Source organism: Pan troglodytes, chromosome 21 (genome assembly GCF_028858775.2).
Source record: "Pan troglodytes isolate AG18354 chromosome 21, NHGRI_mPanTro3-v2.0_pri, whole genome shotgun sequence".
Classification (NCBI taxonomy): Eukaryota; Metazoa; Chordata; class Mammalia; order Primates; family Hominidae; genus Pan; species Pan troglodytes.
Window position 1 is genome coordinate 43,748,803 of NC_072419.2, and position 24,128 is coordinate 43,772,930.

The 24,128-nt window shown below is 50.1% G+C and overlaps 3 protein-coding genes across 8 annotated transcripts; 2 read left to right on the forward strand and 1 right to left on the reverse strand.

The window, feature by feature from the left end:
- Positions 1–6,779: 6,779 nt before the first annotated feature.
- BLCAP (BLCAP apoptosis inducing factor) lies at positions 6,780–17,264 on the reverse strand. 4 transcript variants are annotated; one of them, XM_530289.9, is made up of 2 exons: positions 17,154–17,264; positions 6,780–8,712 (listed from the first exon to the last, which is right to left on the reverse strand). In XM_530289.9, the coding sequence occupies exon 2, from the start codon at positions 8,535–8,537 to the stop codon at positions 8,274–8,276; it is 264 nt and encodes an 87-aa protein (XP_530289.2). In that variant the 5' UTR covers positions 8,538–8,712; positions 17,154–17,264; the 3' UTR covers positions 6,780–8,273. The 4 variants fall into 4 exon arrangements, with proteins under 4 accessions (XP_530289.2, XP_016793388.1, XP_003953777.1 ...); XM_016937899.4 differs by lacking the exon at positions 17,154–17,264 and adding an exon at positions 16,992–17,093; XM_003953728.6 differs by lacking the exon at positions 17,154–17,264 and adding an exon at positions 16,935–17,093.
- NNAT (neuronatin) lies at positions 9,941–13,048 on the forward strand. 3 transcript variants are annotated; one of them, XM_063803334.1, is made up of 3 exons: positions 9,941–10,764; positions 11,716–11,796; positions 12,025–13,048. In XM_063803334.1, the coding sequence occupies exons 1-3, from the start codon at positions 10,693–10,695 to the stop codon at positions 12,115–12,117; spliced, it is 246 nt and encodes an 81-aa protein (XP_063659404.1). In that variant the 5' UTR covers positions 9,941–10,692; the 3' UTR covers positions 12,118–13,048. The 3 variants fall into 3 exon arrangements, with proteins under 3 accessions (XP_063659404.1, XP_063659406.1, XP_063659405.1); XM_063803336.1 differs by having other exon boundaries at positions 11,716–11,791; positions 12,025–12,379; XM_063803335.1 differs by lacking the exon at positions 11,716–11,796.
- A 263-nt stretch (positions 17,265–17,527) lies between the features above and the next one.
- Positions 17,528–20,786, forward strand: LOC107970015 (peptidyl-prolyl cis-trans isomerase A-like). The gene has a single exon (XM_054674768.2). The coding sequence runs from the start codon at positions 19,401–19,403 to the stop codon at positions 19,896–19,898; it is 498 nt and encodes a 165-aa protein (XP_054530743.1). The 5' UTR covers positions 17,528–19,400; the 3' UTR covers positions 19,899–20,786.
- Positions 20,787–24,128: the final 3,342 nt, after the last annotated feature.

A 24,128-nucleotide genomic window follows, 5' to 3' on the forward strand; every position in this document is an offset into this window, starting at 1 on the left:
ATTTGGCTATTAAAAATAGCCTCTCTCTTCCCTGGCCTCTTCCCCCTCTGAAAAATGATGTGTCCCAGACTTCCAGTCCTATCTGAGCACCGGGAGCCTCCCTGGTGCCTTTGCCCCAGCTCCCTAACTGCAGGCAGCCCTCCACCTCCTTCTTCCCCTCATGACTACAGGGAAGACAAGGACAGTGGTGAAAGTGAGGCTCTGAAGGGCAACAGAATGGGACACAAATCCCAGCTCTGCCCCCCATCTTGGGAAAGTGCCTTCATCTTTTGAAGCTCTTCTGTATAGTGGGCAAAACCACGTCAACCCTAGGATGTTCTCTTAAGGTTTCAGGGAGATATTGTTGACAAAATGCTCATCAGGGCCTGATCCAGAAAAGCACAGGCCAAATATTAGCTACATAAAAAAAGAACAGTCCAAACGGGTCACTTCCACTCATCCACCTCTTTCCCTTCATAGTTGGAAGAGGTGACCTGTTCCTCTCATCTCCACTTCTTCCTCTTATTCTCTTCTCTTCCCATGGTGATGTGATGTCTGTCTCTATTGCTCTGCCAACCCCAAGATGGATGACAAGACCTCCTAACTGACCAACCCAACTGCCTCTTCTTGGTCGTCTTGCTGGTACTGCTTACCACTGGAGGCTTCATATTCCTTCTCAAAACCCCTCCCTCCACACCTTCTCCCTGGGCAATCTCCTGGAATCTCAAGTGAAAGGGGCCATCTCTTCCGGGAGGACAGGTGGGCTCCTCTGGCTGGGCACCTGCAGAAGCAGAGCAGGAACACCTAGGGGTAGGGAACCAGGCTGTGAAATGCTCTGCTCCATTAACAGAGAGAATGCCATCCTCTAGGCAATAGGGAAGGACAAAGTTAAGCCAAGAGCCACAGAACATGACCTAAGCTGGTAAAGATGGCCAATGGTGGCCATTTGGTTGATGGGTTGAAAGAGACAAGATTGAAAGCAGAGAGACATCTGGTGCAACTGTTCAGCAAGAGATGATCTGAATTAAAAGGAGATGGATATAGGAAAGATCAAGGGACCGGAGAGACAGGACTAGAGGTGCAGTGGTGTCATCACGACCAGGGATCGGGAGGCCCAATCCAATCTTGCTGGTTTTGGACATCACTCATACTGCACACCCAGACTGTTAGGAGGGCACAGCTGCCAGGGCTATTAGTCACAGTAGCTGTGGTGTGTGCTATATGCCTGTGGTCCCCAGTTCCTGTCAGTACAAAATGGAACCATATGGCGTTCATAAAAATGGCTCTGAGGGTGGAAAGAAGAACTAGATCCTATTTGGCCAGTAAGCAAAAACAAACAAAACCAAAAGCCAACCACCAAAAAGCAGCCCCCCAAATGGCCCACCCCATCTGTGAATAGTAGTCTAACCCCCACAGTATTGTAGCTGAAGTCTGGGGGTTGGACTGAGGATAGTTTTTCCCTGGAATGGTCTGAGGGAATAGGATGAAAGGACTTAAATCCCGGTGATGGGCTCATATGGGTGTGTGTGGCAGTGGGGCCCGGCTGCAGGGAGTTCTCAGACTGTTATTCTAAAGAGGACACTCATGATCTAGGAGGGGAAGAGGGGATGGAAATGGGAAAATGAGCAAGGCAGAGGACCATCTAAGATGTGATCAGAGTTCAGGAATCAAGGGCCAGCCTGGCCTAGCTGTGAACTCTTGGGCAAGTCAAGAAACCTCTCAGCAGAGCTTCGGTCAACTCTCTGTGAAACAGTAGTTCACGATCTGCACTCCTGCAAGCTCACCTGCCTGCCAGCCTATGGGGAGGAATTCATAAAAGTGGGAAAGCTGGGGAAGTCCCATATGCAGGGTTAGGGTGTGGGAAAGGTAGAGGGAGGGAAGAAGAGGGAATCCCCTTGGCTTACAAGTGACCCAGGAGTCCACCTACATCCAGACCTTACAGGGTGTCTACCACCTGGTGGGGCTACTCCTAAACCACATGTGAGCTGCTGCCACAGCGAGGATGCCAGGCTGGGCAGTCTTTTATAAGGTTCTTCTCGCATATCTTTGTTCACAATACTAGTCTGGAGGCTGGAAAATAATCTCTGTCACTTCAGAGTTGCCAAGAGATTTGGGAGGCAAACAGAGTTCCTTTCCTTCTAGGAAAGACTGGCCCACCCAATTACTTAGGGACTCTTAGCAATTGATTGAACCACCTATTCATCTAGCCACCAGGTCAGCCAACCAGCAGGTACTATGCCAGGCCTGGTCAGGTAAATTCTGTGCTTGGCCAAGGAACAAAGACTAAGCCCCTTATCTTCAAGGGTTGTGCAGGGCCTTGATGACCAAGCCAAGGGATTGGGCCCATAAACAATATGGAATTACTGAAGGGCTTTGTCTGTCTTTCCTGCCTCATAGACACTTCCATGTCTTCTTTGGCTCTATGCTAAGATCCTTGACAGTTCTGCACCCAAGAGACTTCAAGTTTATTTTTTAATGCAAAAGATCCTTTGATTAAACACTTGATTGTCTTAATATACTTTCTTTCAACCACTATCTCTAAGACTAAAATAACAAGGAGATAAATGTCACTGATGTTTCACAGAAGACAGCTTTGGAAATGTTAAAGATATCTTGGTCCAGCCCCCTCCTTGACTTATAAATGGGGAAACAGAGGCCTAGAGAACAGTAAGGAGAGCAAAGCCACATGGAAAATGGATGAGAATCAGTCCCAGGGCCTTAGCACCTGCCTGCCTGCCCCCTCCTTGGAGGGTCACCACTACCAGTGTGCGGCAGGAGACTGGCAGAGGGTTTGGCTTTGGGAAAGGTGTTGAGCTGTCCAAGTACAGGCTCCACATAAGCTGCTCAGGAAAAGTACTGAGAGGCCAGAACCACCCAGAAGATTAGTCTTTGAAGAAGACTCATATCTGACCCTTTGGGATATTTGACAAAGCACTCTCAAACATATGCCTCCTCTGGTTCCTCGTTGGGAGGAGGCTGGACAGACAGCGGTTACTCTCCAAGAGAGGGAAATCCATGGAGGGTTGCTGGGTAAAATGGTGGCTAAGTAGGGGCTCAAACTGAGGACTTTGGTCTCCCAGAAAGAAAGCTACACCTTGGTGTTTTCCTTTTCAGGATACCGCCTTTGCAGAGAAGGTAAAAAATAATTAATGGACTTCACACAGAGGTACTAAGATATGGTCTCCCAAATAATCTCTACCTAACTCCACTAAAGCCCTAATAACATGGTATTATCTACCCACAAGAATGACTCTGCCCTCCCTCCTGCTGATCTGAGCTCCTCAAGGAGGGCACAGTCATTCTGCACCAGCTTCTCAGAGCTTGGAAAAGAGCCTGGCAAATGCTCCTCAAATGAATGAATGAGAGGGAGAGCTGGGGGATCAGATCACATCCCTAACAGGCTGGAGCTTAGTAAAGGTCAGTGGCAGGGAGCCATAAAACAGAGGAAATAACATTTATGGAGACTGTGCCTTGGGGCAGATGCTGTAGTGGTGGTGTGTTCTCTATGAGACAGGTGAGGTATAGTCACAAAGGCAGGGCGTAAGTGCTGGGACTCCCTCAAGCCTTGCATCAAGGTTCTTCAGTCCTTAAAGTCTATGTCTGCCCAGCCTCTGAGTCCCTTTTCCAGGATCCCAAAGGGAGACCCAAGGCTTTTGTCTGAAGCCTTCAGTTGCTGCTTAGCCAGGTTCTCTTCTTCACCTCAAGCCTGCCTAACAATAGAAGTTTTTCTCAACATACTTCATTCTCCCCCTGAAGCCTGGCAGATCAAACTGTGTTCTTCCTGGGACTTTCAGGAAGATACTGGGGAGGGAGGGTTGCTGGGCTGAGACAGGCCAAGCTCCCTAGGCAGGACCATCTTCCATCAGGGAGAGCACTTCTTCAGTCATTCCTCTTTTCAGAACAGTGGCCCTTTCACACATTTTGGTGCGTTGGGGAGTGAACTTTGCATTGGATGGTAGAAGACAGGGTTCTGGCTCTGCCCACCAAATGGACACAGGTGACAGCCCTTCTCTGGCCTCCTTTCCTGCAGCTATTCAATAGGAGTTGGCTTTCCTTCTATCATCTTTCACTGCTTCCTTCTCCCCAGCCTACCTTTTCTCCTGTGTCCCTGCCTCACCCACACTCACTCCTTATGTCTACTTCTCCCCATTCCCAGTGATCTAGAGAAGCCAGTAGCCTTCTCCATGGCCCTGCTACTTTCACCACTCAAATGCTGTCCTGTTTCTTGCTGACAGAATCCCATCTCAAAGGCTGTTCTGACTGGGTTACTCCCCAACTCCCATCAGATCCTCGTTTGTGATGGTTCCCAGTTGGATGGAAATGAAGAGTTCTCAGGGCTGAGTTTAGGGGCCTGCCAATAGCATTTCAGCTTTAGATTTCCTTAGTATCTCCCAACAATTTGCTAGCTTTAGATAGACTGACCTCTTTATCCCAAAAAGCCTTTTTGGGTTCTGATTCTAGGGCAGCCAGATAGTGGTGGTCCTTCATTTTATTTTCATCCCAGTCTCTTTATCTGTAAGCAGAGATGCTTGATTAGATGGTAAAATAATAATAACATCTCATTCATTACTTCACTGCTCAAACCTTTATATTTGTTCTTCAGGGCTCCATCTGAAAGTCAATCCTTCCAGGCCTACATTGGGTCCCCTCTTAGACCTTCTCTTCTAGCAGCTGACACAGTCCACGGTTGTGTATCGCTGGCATTATCTGCTCAATGTTGTGCCCTTTCCCATTAGCCTGGAGGGCTCCCTAATGGCAGGAACTGTCCACCCTGTAGTCTCAAGGCCTATTCCTGCATGGGATTCTGCCAAATACCAGCCAAATGACTGACAATGCAGGCCCCCTTGGGAGACAAGAGGAGCCCATGAACTCAGTCGCTACAGAAGGGGAAGTCTGCGTAACAGTAGCAGTAGCACTCAACAGAAGGCTGAGTGAAATGCTCCAGTCAAGTAGATCCCCAGGGAGAAGAAATCCAGGGAAGCTTCCTGACAGAGGAAGTACCTGGGCTCACATGGTACACTGACTAAAGCATAAAGCCCATGCCATCCTGAAAGTGCACTGCCACCTACTCAGAGCCCAGCTAACATCCTCAAATGGGTCCAGGAAGACCCTAGATCTTCGGAGAAAGAACTCCCAGGATATTAGGACTAGAAAAACTGTCTGCTCCAAAGACCACATTTTACCTCTCTGGAAACTGGGCCCACAGCAGGGTAAGAACCAGTTCCTAAAGAAGACCAGACCTAGGCCTTATGGTGTCTTGTGGTCACTAGGTACCATGTGGGCAACCGTTTCACACTGAGCCACAGTGACCAATGTAACTGTGTGTTTTTCTAAGGCCTGCTGCCCCTACTCTTTTCCAGAAAAGGTATCTACTTTTCATTTTCCTAAAAGGCAGTTCAGGAAGAGGGGGTGGTTGCCTGGCAAGGTAGGAAGCACTGTGGGGTGACAGAATGCTGATTTGGCAGTCACCTTGGGAAGGGGTGGGCTGCAGGCTCCCTGCTGGAAAGGGCCACAAATCTTTCAGAGGGAGGCCTGTTTGTGACTCTTAAGCGGGCTTGACCTAAAACAGAAAGCTGCTTTCCGAGGGAGAGCAAAATAAGCAATAATCTTGGCTTCATTTATCATCCAGGTGTCGCCACAGGAGAGTAGGGACACAAAAGCCTTTTTTTGTTTGTTTTGTTTTTGGAATTTGCAATTGTCTATTTTGTTAAGTCTTCCCACTAGGCTACAATCATGAGCTCCTGAAGAGTCAGGTCTGAGTCTTGCCCCTGAAATCCCCAGCAAGCCTAGTACAGGGTCTCAATGTTTGTTGAACAAACCATCCTTTCCAGGTATGACTCCTCAGCTTGTCAAGACTTTGCAGAACCACGAAATCTATCCAGAAACACAGAAAAGAAGAATTCAGAGATAAAAGCATAAAAGAATCAGATAAGAAAATTACCCAGCAGATATGATCAATAAAAGTTTGGTTCTTTGAAAATACCTCTAAAATAGACAAATCTTTGGCAAGTTTTGAACGAAAAAAGGAATAAAGTGACAATGGGGAGACTTAAGTGAACAGGAGAAAACCATACTCAATTTTATAGCAACAAATTTAAAGCCTAGGTAGAACAGATGATCTTCTATGAAATTACCAAAGCCCTTCACGACTGTGACTCAATAAAACCTCACGACAGCCCTGTGCCTTGGACAGGCAGTATTCCTACCATGCTTTCTAGAAGAAGGAGATTCAGAGGTGAATACTCAGCACAGGACCTGACAAACTAGCCTACACTGTCTCAAAGGTCATGGCCATGGGAGCACGTGCATACCTACAACATGGAACCACACCACTCTTGGCACTTCCAGCCATCACCTTACATCCGGCTGGTTGGACAGCCAGTCTTATTTATTTTTCCACTTGAAATGCCATAAGGGGTTTCACTATTTTTACTTCAAAAGCAGCACCATAAAAATCCTTGATGATTAGAGCTCCAGCTGTCTTAAGTTGTTTGTCAAGGGATCGGTTACTCAAATCTCCTATGGAGGGAAACAATTTCAGGCGGGAAGCCATGGGAGCTGAGAAACGCAAATGTCTCATCTCTGAAAACTTTCAGACTCCCTCCTGTTTACCGCCTGTCCTGCCCCCTGCTCCCCCTCCCCCATCCCCACCATCTGCTCTCCAGAAAGCAGATCAAATTTTCAGGCTAAGGTACTCTGGCGCCAAAGACTCAGCCCCTCCATGCTTCCCCCTGCCCCCCACCAACTCCGAAATCCAACACCACGACCCAAATGGACTGCAGCCACATAAAACCACAAAGTAAAGTTTATAAAGCTTTATTAAACATTTCAAACAGCTGTGCAACGAACACACCAAATAAAAGCTCTAGAATAGCAGTCCAAACGTTTCACAAGTATGGCCTCACAGTCCCATTCCCTAGATGGACTGCCTCCAGTTCTGTTCTCTGCCTGGCCCATGTCTCTTTCCCCTCAGGCAAGAGAGAGATGGATGGATCAGACTGAAAGGACAGGCATGCTGATCTCCAGCAGGCAGGGGCCAGGAGAAAGTCTCGTTTGCCAACACTTGTTACTGAAGCGCAGAAAAAGCAGCAAGTGACAGTCACAAAGTCTTCCTGGGTATTCTTCATAACGTACAGTCTATATGCGCAGGAACGAAGAAGCTCCTGGCGGGAGGATGATGGCCACTGCTCCCCTCTGTCTTGTCTGAACCACCTCGGAGTCCAGTGTGCTGGTCACTCTGCAATCCCCATGCTAAATAAAAACTGTAGCGGCACCTACCATATATAGCTAGCTATTGCTAAACCTCAAAATCAGAACACGTTCGATAAAGCTTCTTTAAAAGGAATATACACATGTATTTGTACACACACACGCACAGGGCACACCAAAAAATATCCAAACATCTATCAAGGGGATCATGGCCGTTACGAAACACACAGGTACTCTCCCACTCACTCAGCTGGGGACTGCTAGAACTACGTGAACACACCATACTTCAATGCTGCAGAGCATGCACGGGAGACACAATGAGGCCCCCTCCTTGGGACAGCTGAGAAAGGCAGGAGGAAGGGCAAAGGAAGTGAGGCTGGGCGGGAAAGCTTGAGCCCAGACACCCAGGTGAAAGAGCAACATCTATCTGTTGCTTCCTTTCTTAAAAATGAAGTGGAGAAAATACTGAAGATTTGTGGACAACTAACAGTCAAGACATGTTTCTGTCTAGCCTGCTGAACAAGGAAAGAAGGATGAAAAAGCGAGGCTCTCGGGCGTCAGCAATCTCTTCAAATTCGAGATAAGTGCAAAAATGAGCCCTGTCTTGGACAGGTACTCCCCAAAAAAGGAAAAGGGTAGAAGAGAAATAAAGGGAAACCAGAAGAGGGACTGAGGAGTCAGTAACATTCTGGGAAGGAAGGAGACCCTGACAAGGAGGGGTCACAGAGGTGACAATGAGACTGGCATTTTATCTGCCCCAGGTCACATTGGGGCAGCTGACCAGGATGGACCCAGACTCCTCACAGTAATGAGGCGAGAGGGGTGGTCATGCGGCCAGCCAGGACCTAGATGGGGACAGAACACACACAACCACAAGACCACCCACGACTATAGGACTTTACAATAAAAGCACCGGTCAGTGCCATTATTCACATTGTAAGGATAAAACATCACAGGCCAAAAAGGCGCCGTCAGGAATGTGACACCCGCGAGGCTGCGGGATTTGAAACTCCAATGCTTTATGACCTATGTCAATGCCTCCCCTCCCGTCTTCTGCTTCCTTGGAAAGCTAACAGGGCAGGCCGTTAGGTGCCCACAACGCCGGGATCATGCGCCGATTCTGGAAGCGGGGAATCGGAGCAGTGGTACAGGAAACAGTTTCCCCAGCAGCTATAGCAGATAAGGAACAGGGCTGCCAGGAAAACCAAGGCACAAATTGTGCAAGGCTTCCGTTCCAGGAGGAAGCTGAGCAGGTAGAAGCCCATGAACATGGAGTGGCTGAACCACAGGGCGGGGTTGAGGGGCTTGGGGATGAGGAGGACGGGCAGCAGCCACTGGAGGCAATACATGATCTCTGCCGGGCAGGGCCTTCACCAAGGCGCCGGGCACCGCTGCAGGAACCGACCTAATGGGAGCCAGCGGGCGCAGGCGGCTGCCCTCCGCTTTCTTCAACCCTCACTCTCCAGGAGCTGAGCCGCTGTGCTCTCTGGCTGTCAGCCCGGGATCACCAAGGCAGCAGGGATCCTGAAGAGAAAAGTCAACACAACAGACAAACAGACAAAGAACAGACAGACAGACAAAAAAAAAAAAAAAAAAGAAAAAGAAAAAGAAAAAAAAAACAGGAACAGAATGTATACTTATTTGGGAAAATGGATCATGGTTAACAACAGCAAATGTGAAATGCCCTTTCCTCCCTGCCCACCCATGAAAGTTCTACTCCTCTCCAAGTCACTAATTCGGGAAGCTTCCTGAGATGTCTCCCCGGGGCTTCTCCTGGGGGATCGGGGAGAGGGCTCTTTGGCACGGTTTCACACAGTGGGCTGGCTTTGCCTGGGCCCTGCCCAGCAGAGATCATGTATCGCCTCCTGGGGCTGCAGCCCGTCCTCAAGGGGCCCAGACCTCACAATACCGCCCAGTAGTTGCCAAAGGACGACCAAGGGCTCCCTGCTGTGCCCCCACGTGGTAAGGACAGGGTTCTGTATCTAGCATCTCTCACAGCCATAGGTGCTCAGGCACTAAGTGCAGAGTTAAAGCTGTTAGCGGGGCACTGCCGGCCACCAGACCACAGGCAAAGGATCCTGAGGCAGCTATAGCCTCGAAATATTTTAAGATGGCAGCCTAGGCTAAGCTTGCCTTTTTCAAACAGCCCGGCGTCACTTTGCCAGAATCTGCCAACTTCTCCGAAAGTCAATGTAGAAAAAAAGTCACTATGCTACTTTGTCCAAACTGAACTCGTTTGGATCATTACACCTCCATCTGCTGCTGGCACTGTATAGAACCTGACCTCTGGGAGCTTTTAATGAAAATTAATTTTCTATCCACATAGGGGCAAATGCCAGTTGGTCCCTGGGCCAGGCAGCTTGCTGGAAAGAGGTGCTTTCGGCTGGCTACCGGTGCGCGGGGACCACACTCACAAACCGCATTCCGGTCTTCCCGCCCGAAAATCCGCGCTGTGCGAGGGACCCACAAGACTGGCGGTCTAAAAGGGACCCGCCTCACTTGGAAACGGGGCTGCGGTAGCCACAACCCTCCGGTAGCGGTAGCGTAACCCCGTTCGGTGATCCAGCCGCACAGCGCAACGGGTACAAAGAACCCCACTGGCTAAGGCCGACCTACCAGGGCTTGGGGGAGGGGAGCGGAAGACAGAGGTCGAAACGACCTGTCCAGCAGAAAACTGTCCCCGAGCATATTCCAACCACTTCTCCGTAGAGCTCATTCCTTCCGTGCATACGAAGGGCGCCAATCCTTCCTGTATCCCTCCCACAGATACCGGGTGACTACTGCTTTTGCGCCCAAAGCGCAGTGCTCTGGCTCAGCTCCCTACAGTAGCGACCTCCACCGCAGATTCTCATCTCCTCGCTACCGTAAGAGAGATGTAAAGAATCAGACGGGTTACGCGCTCAGGCACCCTCATGAAGCAGAGGACCTGGGCTTAAAACTCATTCAGTATTAGGAAAAGAGCGCCGAGCACGGGCCTATTATGCCAAAGCTTCTGAAAGGGGCACCACGTTTTTTGCTCTATGGGGCAGATGACCCCTCCCTAATTTCGGTTTTCCATCCATCCCCAAGGTAGGCTTTGGAGTGGCACCGGAGACTGAGCTCAAATTTGCAGGCCAGGGACTGGGGAGAAGGGCGCCACACTAAGACCTGCACCCCCATTCTCGCCCTGTACTCTACCCAGAGTCGTGGTACCCCTCCATTTTAAAGCAAAATCCAAAAGCAAGCACGGCGGAATCTTCTGGAAGGGGGCTAAGATGGAACTCAGGAGGCGGGGGTCGGTATGGAAAGAGCAGATGATTTTTTTCCTCTCCTGGCGAATGAGGAGCGCCCCCAGCCACCCCTCCTCATAAACACCCCCCAAGGCGCGCATGCGCACTTAGGTGGCGAGCGGGTACTTAAGGCGCGGCCACCGCGGCTGCGGCAGTGCGCCCAACAGCGGACTCCGAGACCAGCGGATCTCGGCAAACCCTCTTTCTCGACCACCCACCTACCATTCTTGGAACCATGGCGGCAGTGGCGGCGGCCTCGGCTGAACTGCTCATCATCGGCTGGTACATCTTCCGCGTGCTGCTGCAGGTAAGTCTGACGGGGTTTCGGGTGGGAGAGGGTTCCCAACTCGCGCCCCTAGAACCCGCAAGACTGCGTCGCGATTGCCGCTTCCCGGACCCGTCCTATTCCGATTGCCGCGATCCTTGCCTGCCCAAGTGCCGCTGCCGGCACCGCGCGCCCCCTGCCCATTCCCTGCGCTGTCCTCCTCGCGCTGACCCTCCCTAGTGCGCCCGCGCCTGCCCGGGAACAAAGACTCGGGGCGCGGCGGGCGACCGCTGCGGACGATCACCCAGGCATTTAGCGACCTACGCGGTAAGAAAAACCCGCTACACCCGGACTCGACCCCAGGAGGGAGGCGGGGCACTACTGTGTTGCAAGACTTTACAGCTCGCAGAGTGAAAATTTTCCACCTTAAAAAATTGCGCATTGCGGAGAAATTTTATTTAAAAAAACATATAGCGCTTGCGGGGGTGGAACAAAAAATAAGTTAGAAAAAGGCACTTCTCAGAAAAAATAAAAATTACTTCGCAAAAAAAAAAAAAAAAAACCCTACAACGAATTAGAGAAAAAGTAGTTCACAGGAAAACAGAAAAACGCGCATTGCAGGAAAAATAAATCGGAGAAAAGCACTTGGCAGAAAAAAATGCATTAGATTAAAAACGCACTGCAGAAAAAAATTAGACAAGGGAGCTAACGGAAAAAAATGGATCGGGCAAAAACGCTTTAAAGAAAAAAATTAGAGGAAAAAGCCCCTCGAGAGAAAAACAGAAGGGGAAAAAAAGCACTTCCGAAAAAGGACAATTGCTTTACAAAAAAAAAAAAAAAAATCAAAAAGAGGCAAAAGCGCTTTGTGTAAAAAGAGATAAATCAGAAGAAAGCGCTTTGCCCATAAAATCATTTACCCTAAAAGCTCCCTTTGCAGGAAGAATTCCCTGCTAAAGGAATCCTTTGCCAAAGGAATCGCATATTTCCTTCAAGGTGTTCCTGGAATGCTGCATTTACTGGGTAGGATTCGCTTTTCGAAATCCTCCAGGGACACAGCCCATTGCGAGAAGTGAGGTATACCTAAGTTGTGGGTCCAATCAGCTTGCCGCCATGCAGCTCTCAGCACAGTTGGAAAAGCTCCAGCTGCCCTGACTCGTGGACAAGCTGCGCCCGCGCCCGCCTCTCCAGCCTACGCTGGATGGGCGGGCGGGGCAGGGGGTGGGGCGGGGGTGGGCACGGCAGCACCACAGACATGCTGTGGGTGCTCTCCACTAAGGGTGGGTCCTGGGTTTCTCGTCGCAGGTGTTCAGGTACTCCCTGCAGAAGCTGGCATACACGGTGTCGCGGACCGGGCGGCAGGTGTTGGGGGAGCGCAGGCAGCGAGCCCCCAACTGAGGCCCCAGCTCCCAGCCCTGGGCGGCCGTATCATCAGGTGCTCCTGTGCATCTCGGCCAGCACGGGAGCCAGTGCCGCGCAGGAATGTGGGGTCCCCTCTGTTCCCTCGCCAGAGGAGCACTTGGCAAGGTCAGTGAGGGGCCAGTAGACCCCCGGAGAAGCAGTACCGACAATGACGAAGATACCAGATCCCTTCCCAACCCCTTTGCACCGGTCCCACTAAGGGGCAGGGTCGAGGGAGGAGGGGGGATAGGGGGAGCAGACCCCTGAGATCTGGGCATAGGCACCGCATTCTGATCTGGACAAAGTCGGGACAGCACCATCCCAGCCCCGAAGCCAGGGCCATGCCAGCAGGCCCCACCATGGAAATCAAAACACCACACCAGCCAGCAGAATGGACATTCTGACATCGCCAGCCGACGCCCTGAATCTTGGTGCAGCACCAACCGCGTGCCTGTGTGGCGGGACTGGAGGGCACAGTTGAGGAAGGAGGGTGGTTAAGAAATACAGTGGGGCCCTCTCGCTGTCCCTTGCCCAGGGCACTTGCATTCCAGCCTTGCTGCATTTGCTCTCTCGATTCCCCTTTTCTCCTCACTGCCTCCCAAGCCCACCCTACTCCAAAATAATGTGTCACTTGATTTGGAACTATTCAAGCAGTAAAAGTAAATGAATCCCACCTTTACTAAAACACTTTCTCTGAACCCCCCTTGCCCCTCACTGATCTTGCTTTTCCCTGGTCTCATGCAGTTGTGGTCAATATTGTGGTAATCGCTAATTGTACTGATTGTTTAAGTGTGCATTAGTTGTGTCTCCCCAGCTAGATTGTAAGCTCCTGGAGGACAGGGACCACCTCTACAAAAAATAAAAAAAGTACCTCCCCTGTCTCGCACAGTGTCCCAGGACCCTGCGGTGCAGCGGAGGCGCGCCAAAACTTTGTCTCTTGTGATTTCTTTAGCGGCATCAACATGCACTTCTAAGACTCAGCTGATGTGCCCACTGTGGAACAGGCACACTGCTTGGGGGAGGGAGGAAAAAGGAGGGCCATCAAAATTGCAATAAGCTGGGCCCCTCACACACCCAACCCCATCTCAATGCTGTCCTGTGATAAAGGACCATCTCCCCCTCTCCCCAAAGAGAAAGGCTGACATCTTCACTTGTGGTCCTGGAATAAGGGACCACTTCCCCCTCCCCAAAGGGATAGGTGCTTTACTTGTGGTCTTAGGATAAGGGGCCAAAGCAGGTATCACTTTGGGAAAGATGAGAGGAGGGGAAAAAGGTGGGAGTAGCCCTCCAAAGAGGTAGTAGGGACCAAGGGGGTGATTTCAGAACACAAAGCCTTACTTCAGGTCTCCATCCAGGAGCCCCAAAGAAATGAGTAGTGGGCAGGGTGGACAGTGGCTTAGACAATGAGTATGGGATAAGAGGTGCAGCATGGCGCCTTCTTCACCCAGCTTAATGCTGCAGGCCCCACATCCACCAGGACCACTACAAAGACAATCTACCTGACCTTGCTACTCTGCAGGGTCTCCTGGCCCCACCTCACCCCAGAAACCTCTCTCCCCAATACTGGGTTTCTGCTTTTCCCAGCACCAGCCTCCTTATTCTTAGGGATGCTTACCAGGTCCGTGGCCCTGGGCTCTCCCCTGCCATCACGTCAGGGTGGGCAGTGCTCGGCCTCGGACTTGTCTTCCTCTCCCACTCCCCAGTGAGTCAGGGCTCTTTCTACACGGGGTCAGCTGACTGTCTCACCAAATGGCCCTGCCGCCTGTTCAGCCTTGTCTCTGGCTTTATGTGTCCCTGTCACTACACACCTGTTGCTGGGTCAACACCAAGGGAGGGAGTTGGAGGGCCATAAATCTCTCTTCCTGCCACTTCTTCGAATCCCTTAGTCACAGCTGTCACAAATACTTCTGGAGCACAAAGTACCTTGCCCCCTTAAGCCTGATCATGTTTCCCTCCCCTAAGCAAGCCCTTAAGTTTCTTAGCCCAGTCACCAGCACCTCTAAAGGCATCTAAAACTTCATTCGGTATCAGAGAATTATAGGGGTGGGGAGGTGCAGATCCCGGTTCTGGTCTTGACTTTGCCATCAATCAGCCTAGGGAACCTGGACATGTCACCTTGTACCCTTCATCTCCAGTTTCCCTCTCGAAGAGGGCCTCTGAGATGCCAGTGAACCCTAACACGCTAGAAACTGCCATCGCAGTGGCAATCAGGACTCATCAGGACTTGAAGAGGATGTGCAATCTGAGATTTCATCTTTCTTAGGCTGGGTGGCTATAGCTGCTACCATAGCCTGAAGGTGAGGCAGGTCTCCTCTCGCCCCAGTGTGACTCATTAGCAGGCAATGCCCACACCTCCTCCCTTCTGAACCCCGTATCTTGGCAGGCCTCAAAACTGGGAGTTTCTGTGGTTTTCCACACTAAACCCACAGAATCATGAACATACCAACATGTGTTCTCCATGAAGGCTGACCCTCCCTTCGGAGCTTTTGAGGGGTATGCCCATAGCCCCACTGCCCTTCTTGATGCTCTAACCTCAGCCCAAGTGACAAGGTAGCAGATTTCAGGGAGGTAGGCCAAAGCAGCATGGTAAGAGCTGGCTGCTCTGGACACAGCACCTCCTGTGCCCCCACTTAGAAGACAAGAGGCTCCTGGTAGCCCCAGAGCTTTCCATATCATCTTGGCAAAGCCCTTTTCCTCCATCCGTCCATCAGCAGGGCTGTGAGTGTGGCAAGGTGAGATGACAGATTTCCAGGCAAGGGCTGCCCTGGTGGCCTGCACCTGCACGTGTGGGCTTCAATGTGCAATGTCCACTCCCCATTTGCATCCTCCACCCACAAAACCTCATGTTCTGGCAGCAAACTTAACCCACCAGAGAAGACAGTGCATTCACTTTCCATCCAGTGCAATGCCATGCAATGCCTAGATGGTCCAAACACACCTTGTTTATAAAATTTTTTCCACAAACTATACCATTAAACATTTTATTCTGATAGAGAGCAATGCGAAGAATTGAAAATGACTAGTGTTTTACTGCACAGCCCTTAGTCACAGTGCTGAATGTCCCCTTTGCCTAAACCATCATTGCTCCCAGAAGACTTTGCCCCCACAAGGCCAAGGACAGAGCAGATCGGTTGGGAAGGAATTGGGAATAGCGCTGTGGGACTCCAGCAACAGGTGAGAGACCCTTGAGACTAATACTCCAGGATGTTAGTTTCTTAGCCTAACGAACTGAAGTTAAGTCCAGAGGTGTTTAGGTACCCTGACTTTTAGGGGTGCAGGGTGCTATGTGACACTGTTACCTTTATCTGTGGAATATTTGAATTGTCACTGAAGGAAGGGATGTCTGCTGTCAGGGAAGGGCAGGGGCAAGTTCCTTGAGCTTGGGCAACGGATTACTGTTGGATCGGGGAGCAGGTTTGCTGTGAGCCATTTACTAGATATCTATTTTGAAATGTGTATCTCCTCAGGAGCCAACACCCCAAAGGGAGATTCTGAATTTGCAGTTAACTTCCCCCCCCCACCGCCCCCACCCCCCCTCAGAGATTTAAACGTGTGCACTCATGCACATACACAAAACACTAGTCAAACAACTATCTCTTTTCCCCCAGTAACCTCTGACTTCCTCTATATGCCCCAGAGACACGTTGTCACCATCTTCCCTGGGAGTGATCCTGTTTATCCTCCCCTCCCCGACTTGCCCTCCCACAGGGCCCATGCATGCCCCAGCAGGATCCAGATTCCTGAGCATTTCCAGAGCAGGAAGTCAGAGAGGCAGGCAACGCGTGGTTCTTGGTATATCGCACAGGGACAGGCTTGAAATGGAGTGCATGTGTTTCAAAGATAGGAGAACAACAACAAAAAAAGACAGCCTAACCCAGATTCCTCCTTGAAACAACATATTACAGATTGAAGGTTAAACTGTTTTTGGCAGCAACTCTAACAAGACTAATTTCAGGTATGGAATTGACCTGGTCACTGGAAACCGACCAGGCTTCCCGTGATCAAATCTTTTAACAGATTTGCTTGACATTAATTAGTCTCTGATTTAAAACAAACAAGCAAACAAGATCTAACACTTGGCATTAGCACTTAAGCTGGAACTTTTTTTTGGTCCCAGCTTTGGTGTTGCCGTCCAGAAGGCTGACGGGATGACTGGACCATGTCAGGCAGGGCAGAGAAGCCGTCCCCAACACACCAGTTCCCTGAAAGGGATAGACGATCCAAACCTATAAACAGAAAGGCTGTTTCTTTCCGAGGACAGACCCCAATCTCCCAACATTCGGCGATGAAATGGGACACGGAGGCCTGGAAGGAAACTAAAGGAGATTTGGAAAGGGGAAGGAAAAAACAACTGTCCCCCATCCCCCATGCTTCCTTTCCAGGCCATTAGTGCGCCAGGCATTCCGTTCCTTCAGCTGCCCTTGAGGGCCACTCCCCACGTCTATAGAAGGAAAGGGAAGGGATGTCCACCCTTGATGTAAAGTTGGAGGGAGTAAGAAGCGCCCGCGACTCTTAGCAGAGCGTCAGCCTATCACCCCAGACACCGAAGCGGAGCCTCAGGAGACCCTCTCTCCCCTCCCCCCCACGTCCCCCCACCTCCCCCCCCACAAAAAAGCAACTAAAGCAACGCAACTAAACTGATGGGGACAGAGTGACAGGCCTCTCACAAGCTGGGCACCCTGCCGTGGAACCCGGGGCCGCAGAGATGGTGGTCGCGCTCCCAGCCCCGTGCCCCCGGCTCTGCCTGTCTCATCCTGCAAGGGCGCTGACCTTGGACAAGGCCAGAGCCAGCACCCAGGAGTACTATGACCCACCTCCGGGCTGGGAAGGGACCCCCCAAGGCCCAGGCTAGGTCCAATCACGGCAATCACCTGAAGCCGGACAGGGGCGCCCTGCCTTCCCGGGGTATGCGGAAGGAAAACCCCAGTGACGGGGACCCGGCGACGCCTAAGGTGACCCAGAAGGGACAATATGGCGGCGCGGCCGCATGGAGGGCCTCTCATCCCGCCCCAAGCAGGTTGACGCCACGGTACCTGCAAGCCCTGCCATGGCGCCGCCGCCACTGTCGCCGTCTGCCGCAGCCTGCCTCCACCTCAGCTCGCCACCGACGCCGCAGGAAGCCAGGGAGACGCCCCCTTAGTCTTCTAGTCGAGCCGGCCGAGGACCCATCCTGGGATCGGGCTGTCTACCGCAAACGCCTGATCACACGGCCCGAACAGGGGGCTCACCCTCGCCCCATTTCCCGTAAATATCCGCCACAGACCACCTTTGAGGACTTTGTGCGCACTTTTACAAAACTCTGGGAGCCCCGAGGTCCTCAAGCCCGAATAATTTTTATCAGGCGCAGTGTGGACATCCCCGAAGCGCGGCCGGGTGTCCTTATGCATATGCAGCAGATTGTGATCCTTACTCCGTGAGCGCGGGGCGGGCCGGGTTGTGTTCCTGTTGGTGAACCCGCTTCGTTCTTGCCCGCGTGGATGGTCCGTGGACTCCGGGAAAACCTTCTCGTGGCTCAAAGTCCACCCCCTCCCTAGCGTTTCATCATGCAGCCAAGGCTCAGGAGCTGAAAGGTCCGGGCTCAGAACTTGGGACTGCCTTGGGTCAGGCCTCGGCTCCCCCACTTGCCCCGTACCTTGGGCCAGCGAGCCCCTCGCCCACCCCGACCCGGCTTCTGTTGAAATGCCCACCTTAGGGCTTTTATGAGGCTTGAATGAGTCCGTGTAGTCATTTATTAGCTAATTAAGCATATTCCTTGGGCGCTTACTGTACCCAAGCGCAGTGCTAAGGGCAGGTAGAGTCGGTAACCTGGGTGTGTCCCTGACCTCAAGGCGCTGCCAGTCTAATGGCGGGTAGGCGGGGAGACAGTCATATAATCACTGTATATTAGTGACTTTAATCAATACGTGATTACACATCATGGGAAGTGCTGTGAGAAGAAGTAGAGAGTGTTAGGAGAAATTAATGGAGTACTAATGTAGGGAAAGGGTGGAACCTCCTTGGGAAGATGGCATTTAGGTTGAGAAACAAAGGGCGATTAGGGTAAGAGTGAGAGGGGAAATGTTCTAGGCAGAAAGAACATTTGTCCCAGATCTGGAGCTGGGAAGCGGCAGAGTTGGGGTGAGGTGAGCACAGAAGAAAACAGGTCAGCTACATACTGAATTTGGCTTTTCTCTTGAGAGTCAGGGGAAGCCATTTTCATCAGGAAAAGGATAGCAAATTTGGATTTCTGAAAGGCCACCCAGGCCGCATGGCTTGGAAAGCACTCAGGAGTGGGTGTAGGCAGACCAGTTAGAAGGTGGTTGCAGCTTTCCAGACAAAAGCCAATGCTGACTCAGACAGGGCGGTGGCTTGGGGAGGTGAAGGGAAGGGTGGAAGATTGGACGTGGGTGGATGTGGAGGCATTGGCAATAACTCCTCGCTAGGTTTTAGCCTTGAGTAAATGAAAGGGTAAAAGATTCCTTGACCAAGACAATAAAGCCTGAAGGAGGAACGGACTGAGGGGGAAGATCAAGTTCGGCTTTGAGAAGTTAAGTTTGAAATGTCGGGGCAACATGCAGGCAGAGAGGGTGAGTAGGCAGGTTTATGTGACACAGGAGCTGCGAACGGAGGCTGGGGCAGGAGATACATATCTGGGGGCCATCAATACAAAGGTCATGGTGCTGGGTGAGAACGCAAGTGAAAGAAGGTGGAGAGAAAAGAAGAGGAGGATCCAGGAAAGGAGACTAAGAAGCAGTGGCCAGTGGGGTAGAAAGAGGACCAAGTGAGTGTGGGTCCTAGAGAGGAGGTTTCAGGAAGGAGGGAGTGCTCAGTGGGGCTGATGCTGTAGAGAACAGAAATGGAGCCGTTGGGGTTTGGGAATAAAGAAGGTTGGTGGACTGTATCTTTTATGTTGCAAGTTAAACACACAACTACATCAGGTGGCTTAAAAAAATAAGTAGCCTGCCACTCAGTGGCTAGGCAGTGTCATCAAGGACTGAGGTTCATTTTATCTTCTGTCCTTGTGCTGGTTTATGCTCATGGCCACAAGATGGCTATCCAGTTCCTGAGGTCACATCCAAAGCAAGGAGATGTCCATTTCTCCTCCAGCTGAGACTCAAAACAGGCCTGAATGTGGCCTCCCACCATCCTGCTGCTTACAGGCTAAAGGATCAATGCATCCATGGCAGCCACACCCAGTATCCAACACTGAATGACAAGAGGAGTCTTGTAGTGGAAGCTCTTGTTTAGAAAAAGAGAGAGCTGGCTTTGCAGATGCCGCTGGGATCCCCATACTATCAGCCATGGTCAGCCCCACCTTGTTCTTTGACATCACTGTCGATGACACGCCCTTAGGCCCCTACTCCTTCGAGCTATTTGCAGACAAGATTCCAAAGACAGCAGAAAACTTTCGTGCTGTGAGCACTGGAGAGAAAGGATTTGGTTATAAGGTTTCCTGCTTTCACAGAATTATTCCAGGATTTATATGTCAGGGTGGTGACTTCACATGCCATAATGGCACTGGTGGCAAGTCCATCTGTGGGGAGAAATCTGATGATGAGAACTTCATCCTAAAGCATACAGGTCCTGGCATCTTGTCCGTGGTAAATGCTGGACCCAACACAAACGGTTCCCAGTTTGTCATCTGCACTGCCAAGACTGAGTGGTTGGATGGCAAGCATGTAGTCTTTGGCAAGGTGAAAGAAGGCATGAAGATCGTGGAGGCCATGGAGCGCTTTGGGTCCAGGAATGGCAAGACCAGCAAGAAGATCACCACTGCTGACTGTAGACAACTCCAATAAGTTTGACTTGTGTTTTGTCTTCACCACCAGACCATTCCTTCTGTAGCTCAGGAGAGCACCCTTCCACCCCATTTGCTCCCAGTATCCTAGAATCTTTGTGCTCTCGCTGCAGTTCCCTTTGGGTTTCATGTTTTCCTTGTTCCCTTCCATGCCCAGGTGGATTGCAGAGTTTATGATTATGAAATAAAAACTAACAAAAAAAGAAAAAGAGAGCTGAATGTTGAGAGGCTGTGGAGCAACAAATTCTTGCACTGCTGACGGCAGAGGAAATTGGTACAGCCACTTTGGAAAACCAGTATCTACAAAATCTAAACATACACCTATGCTGTGATCTAGAATTTCCACTCCTAGGTATGTACCCGAGAGAAATGAGTGCCTATGTTTACATGGAGACTTGTGCAAGAATGTTCATAGCAGACTTATTCATAGCTCAAATTGGAAATAGTTCAATGTCCATCACCGGAGAATGGATAAATTGTGGCATATTCATGCAATGGAATACTGTGTTTTACATATAAAAGAACAAACTACTGTTACATGTAATAGCACCAGTTAATCTCACATATAGTATGTGGACTAAAAGAAGCTAGATACAAAACAGTACATACCATATGAATCCATTCATATAAAGCTCAACTAATCTATAGGGTTAGAAATCAAAATGGTAGTTACCTGGGTCAGGTCAGGAGTAGGGATGGGAAAGGAGCAAGAAGAGCTTTTCTGGGGTGCTGGAAGGATTATATCTTCTTCTGGCTGGTGATTATGTAAGTGAAAATTCATCAAGTAAAAATTCACCATAAGACTAGGGGACTTCGGGAGGCAGAGGCTGCAGTGAGCCAAGATCGTGCCACTGCTTTCCAGTCTGGGCGACAGAATGAGACCCTGTTTCGGGGGAAAGAAAAAGAAAGAAAAAAGACTGGGGGCTTTATATACTTTACGTATGTTATACCTCAAGAAAAATAGAAGAAAGGGGCTGGGTGTGGTGGCTCACGCCTGTAATCCCAACACTTTGGGAGGCCAAGGCAGGTGGATCATGAGGTCAGGAATTTGAGACCAGCCTGGCCAACATGGTGAAACCCCGTCTCTACTAAAAATATAAAAATTAGCTGGGTGTGGTGGCACGCGCCTGTAATCCCAGCTACCCGGGAGGCTGAGGCAGGAGAATCACTTGAACCTGGGAGGTGGAGGTTGCAGTGAGCCAAGATGGCACCACTGCACTCCAGCCTGGGCGACAGAGCGAGATTCCATCTCAAAAACAAAAACAAGAAAAATGGAAGAAAGGAAGGGGTCCTGCCATCCCATGGAATGTGACATGCTGCTAAACAAGGATCAGGTCTGTTTTGCGGGGATACCACCTTCCAGTAACTTCAGGCTGAGTGTTAGCATGTACAAGGCCTCAGTGGCCAACCCTTTCTCCCTGGGGCCCAGAAAACTGGGGAAGCTGAGGCAGGGCTTCTAATGCACATGGAACTCGCTCCCGCTCAGCTGGACCCTTTCGCCTCTGTCCTCAAGATTGCTCCACCTTCCCAGCTCAGTTCCAGGCTGTGGAAACACCATCAACACCGGCTTTGACTTGAGAGACCTGGAAGGTCATTCTGCCCTAAAATTTTGCTGAGCCAAACTCAACTTCCTACCAAGGCTTCCCCAACTTGCTCCCACCCACCAGACACCTGGAGTCACCCATGACTCCTGCTCCCTCTTGTTCCATACTCCTCAACTCTTGCCCATTGCTCCTGAATTTCCTTTAGGCCTTTTCTGTCCCCACTGCCAAAGTTTGGTCCAGGCCACCATCCCTTCTCCCCTGAACCCTGCAGCAACCTCCTCACTGGTGTCTCTGCTGCCTGTCTCACCCAGAACCTTCATCTTCCACCCAGGATGATTTTTTCTTTTTTTTTTTTTTGAGACGGAGTCTTACTTTGTAGCCCAGGCTGGAGTGCAGTGGTGCGATCTCAGCTCACTGTGACCTCTGCCTCCCAGGTTCAAGCGATCCTCCCACCTCAGCTTCCCCAAGTAGCTGGGAGTTCAGGTGCACACCACCAAGCCCAGCTAATTTTTGTATTTTTAGTAGAGGTGGGTTTCACCATGTTGGACAGGCTGGTCTCAAACTCCTGACCTCAGGTGATCGGCCTGCCTGGCCTCCCAAAGTGCTGGGATTACAGGAATGAGCCACCATGCCTGGCCCAGGATGATCTTTGTAAAATGACTTTGTCACTCTTCTTGACGTGGTGTCCCCTGTCCCCTGTCCTCATCTGTCAAGATCTTCCCCAGTCTTTAAAGGCCCAGATCAAATGCCACCTCCTCCATGAAGCCTTTGCATTCATTCATCAAATATTTTTTGGTTACCTAAAATGTGCCAGGCACTGTGCTAGGCATGGAAGATAGAAAAGAGAATAAGAGCTGGGCACAGTGGCTTGTGCCTCTAATCCCAACACTTTGGGAGGCCGAGGCAGGTGAATCACTTGAGCTCAGGAGTTTGAGACCAGCCTGGGCGACATGGTGAAACCTTGTCTCTACAAAAAATAAAAATAAAAAAATTAGCTGGGCGTGGTGGTGCGCATCTGTGGTCCTAGCTACTTGGGAGGCTGAAGTGGGAGGATTGCTTGAGTCCGGGAAGTTGAGGCTGCAAGTGAGTCATGATCATGGCACTGCACTCTGGGTGCAGTGCCTGGTGACAATGCCTGGGTGACAGAGGGAGACCCTATCTCAAAAAAAAAAAAAAATATATATATATATAGATGTTTTCTAAAAAGACACTACAGATAGTCTGGAGAGATGGGCAATTACGCAATGCCAATGCATGTGCATTTTCTGTCTGTTAACCCCCATGAGATCGTGAGCTCTTGGAGGGCAGGGTTCATTTTGGGTCTGGTAGGAAGGAAGAGGCGGTAACTGTTGAATGAATAAGTGAATGATTGAAAGGCTAGACCGAGCTCCTCCCTTTGTCATGTATCCTCCAAGTCTCTGATTCAGCTGGTAACCAGGTCTATGGAATTCAGTTGGGACTGGATGGCAAATTTGGGGCTAAATGATAAAGAATCAGGAAATGGTTATGTTATGAATAGAACAATGTTTTGTGAAATCACAATACTTACTTTCCTATACATCAGTCTGCTTGACAATTACTTTAAAAAAAAATCAACATTATCTCCTTACCAATACTTATATATTCAGGAAATTCTACCTGTAATGGAACAATAGTTAAATGTTAAAGCACTAAGGAAGCTATGTGATATCAAAAGATTTTAAAAGGGATAAAAAACATTATTACCAAGGTGACCAGAGAATGGAGTAAGCTCCAGGATGGCGCAGACTGCAGCCAGAATGCAAGGGTTCATTTCCATTCTACATTTACTGGCTGTATGTCATTGAGCAAGTTAATAAACCTCTCTCTCCCTCAGTTTTCTCCATCTGTGAAATGGGGACACATTTGACTCTACCTCATGTGATCATTTGTGGGAATTCAATGAGTTTGTATTATAAAATGCTTAGAATAACACTGGTTGGCCGGGTGCAGTGGCTCACACCTGTAATCCCAGCACTTTGGGAGGCCAGAGCAGGTGGATTACCTAAGGTCAGGAGTTCGAGACCAGCCTGGCCAATATGGTGAAACCCCGTCTCTACTAAAAATACAAAAATTAGCCGGGTGTGGTGATGCACGCCTGTAATCCCAGCTACTAGGGAGGCTGAGGCAGGAGAATCACTTGAATCCAGGAGGCAGAGGTTGCAGTGAGCAGAGATCACACCATTGCATTCCAGCCTGGGCAACAAGAACAAAACTCCATCTCAAAAAATAAAAGACTAGCACGGGTTACATAGTTAGTACCCTTAATTACCTATTGTTACAAATATGTAAAATTATCCTGGGGACTGGAGGCACTGTGGGAGCCCTGGCAGGGAGGGCCTCTCCCCACTATGGCTTTTAAGGTGTCAGGACAACTGGGTTTAAATCCCTGACCTACTTTCCTGACCTTGGGAAATGTTCCCAACTCTAAGGCCCTTTTGTTCCACACTTCTCAGGGCTTTCTCAGATGGGAAGCAAGTGTGCTATTTTAGCCAGGTCTGTGGTGACACCTAATGGTAAAATGGGGAACTGCCTGATCTTACTAAACTTCCATCAACCTATTAATAGTACAAGCAATAACTATATATCACGCTCTTACCATGTGCCAGACACTGAAAGCTGTGTGAACTGTTTTAGTTCACAGCTTAGGCTGACTGATTTAACCAATC

Bases quoted from the DNA above. Each gene is read 5' to 3' on its own strand.
- BLCAP (XM_530289.9), bottom strand. From the start codon at position 8,537: ATGTATTGCCTCCAGTGGCTGCTGCCCGTCCTCCTCATCCCCAAGCCC.
- NNAT (XM_063803336.1), top strand. From the start codon at position 10,693: ATGGCGGCAGTGGCGGCGGCCTCGGCTGAACTGCTCATCATCGGCTGG. The intron at 10,765-11,715 runs GTAAGTCTGACG...ATTTCCTTCAAG, and splicing joins TCTTCCGCGTGCTGCTGCAG to GTGTTCCTGGAATGCTGCAT. The intron at 11,792-12,024 runs GTGAGGTATACC...TTCTCGTCGCAG, and splicing joins GACACAGCCCATTGCGAGAA to GTGTTCAGGTACTCCCTGCA.
- LOC107970015 (XM_054674768.2), top strand. From the start codon at position 19,401: ATGGTCAGCCCCACCTTGTTCTTTGACATCACTGTCGATGACACGCCC.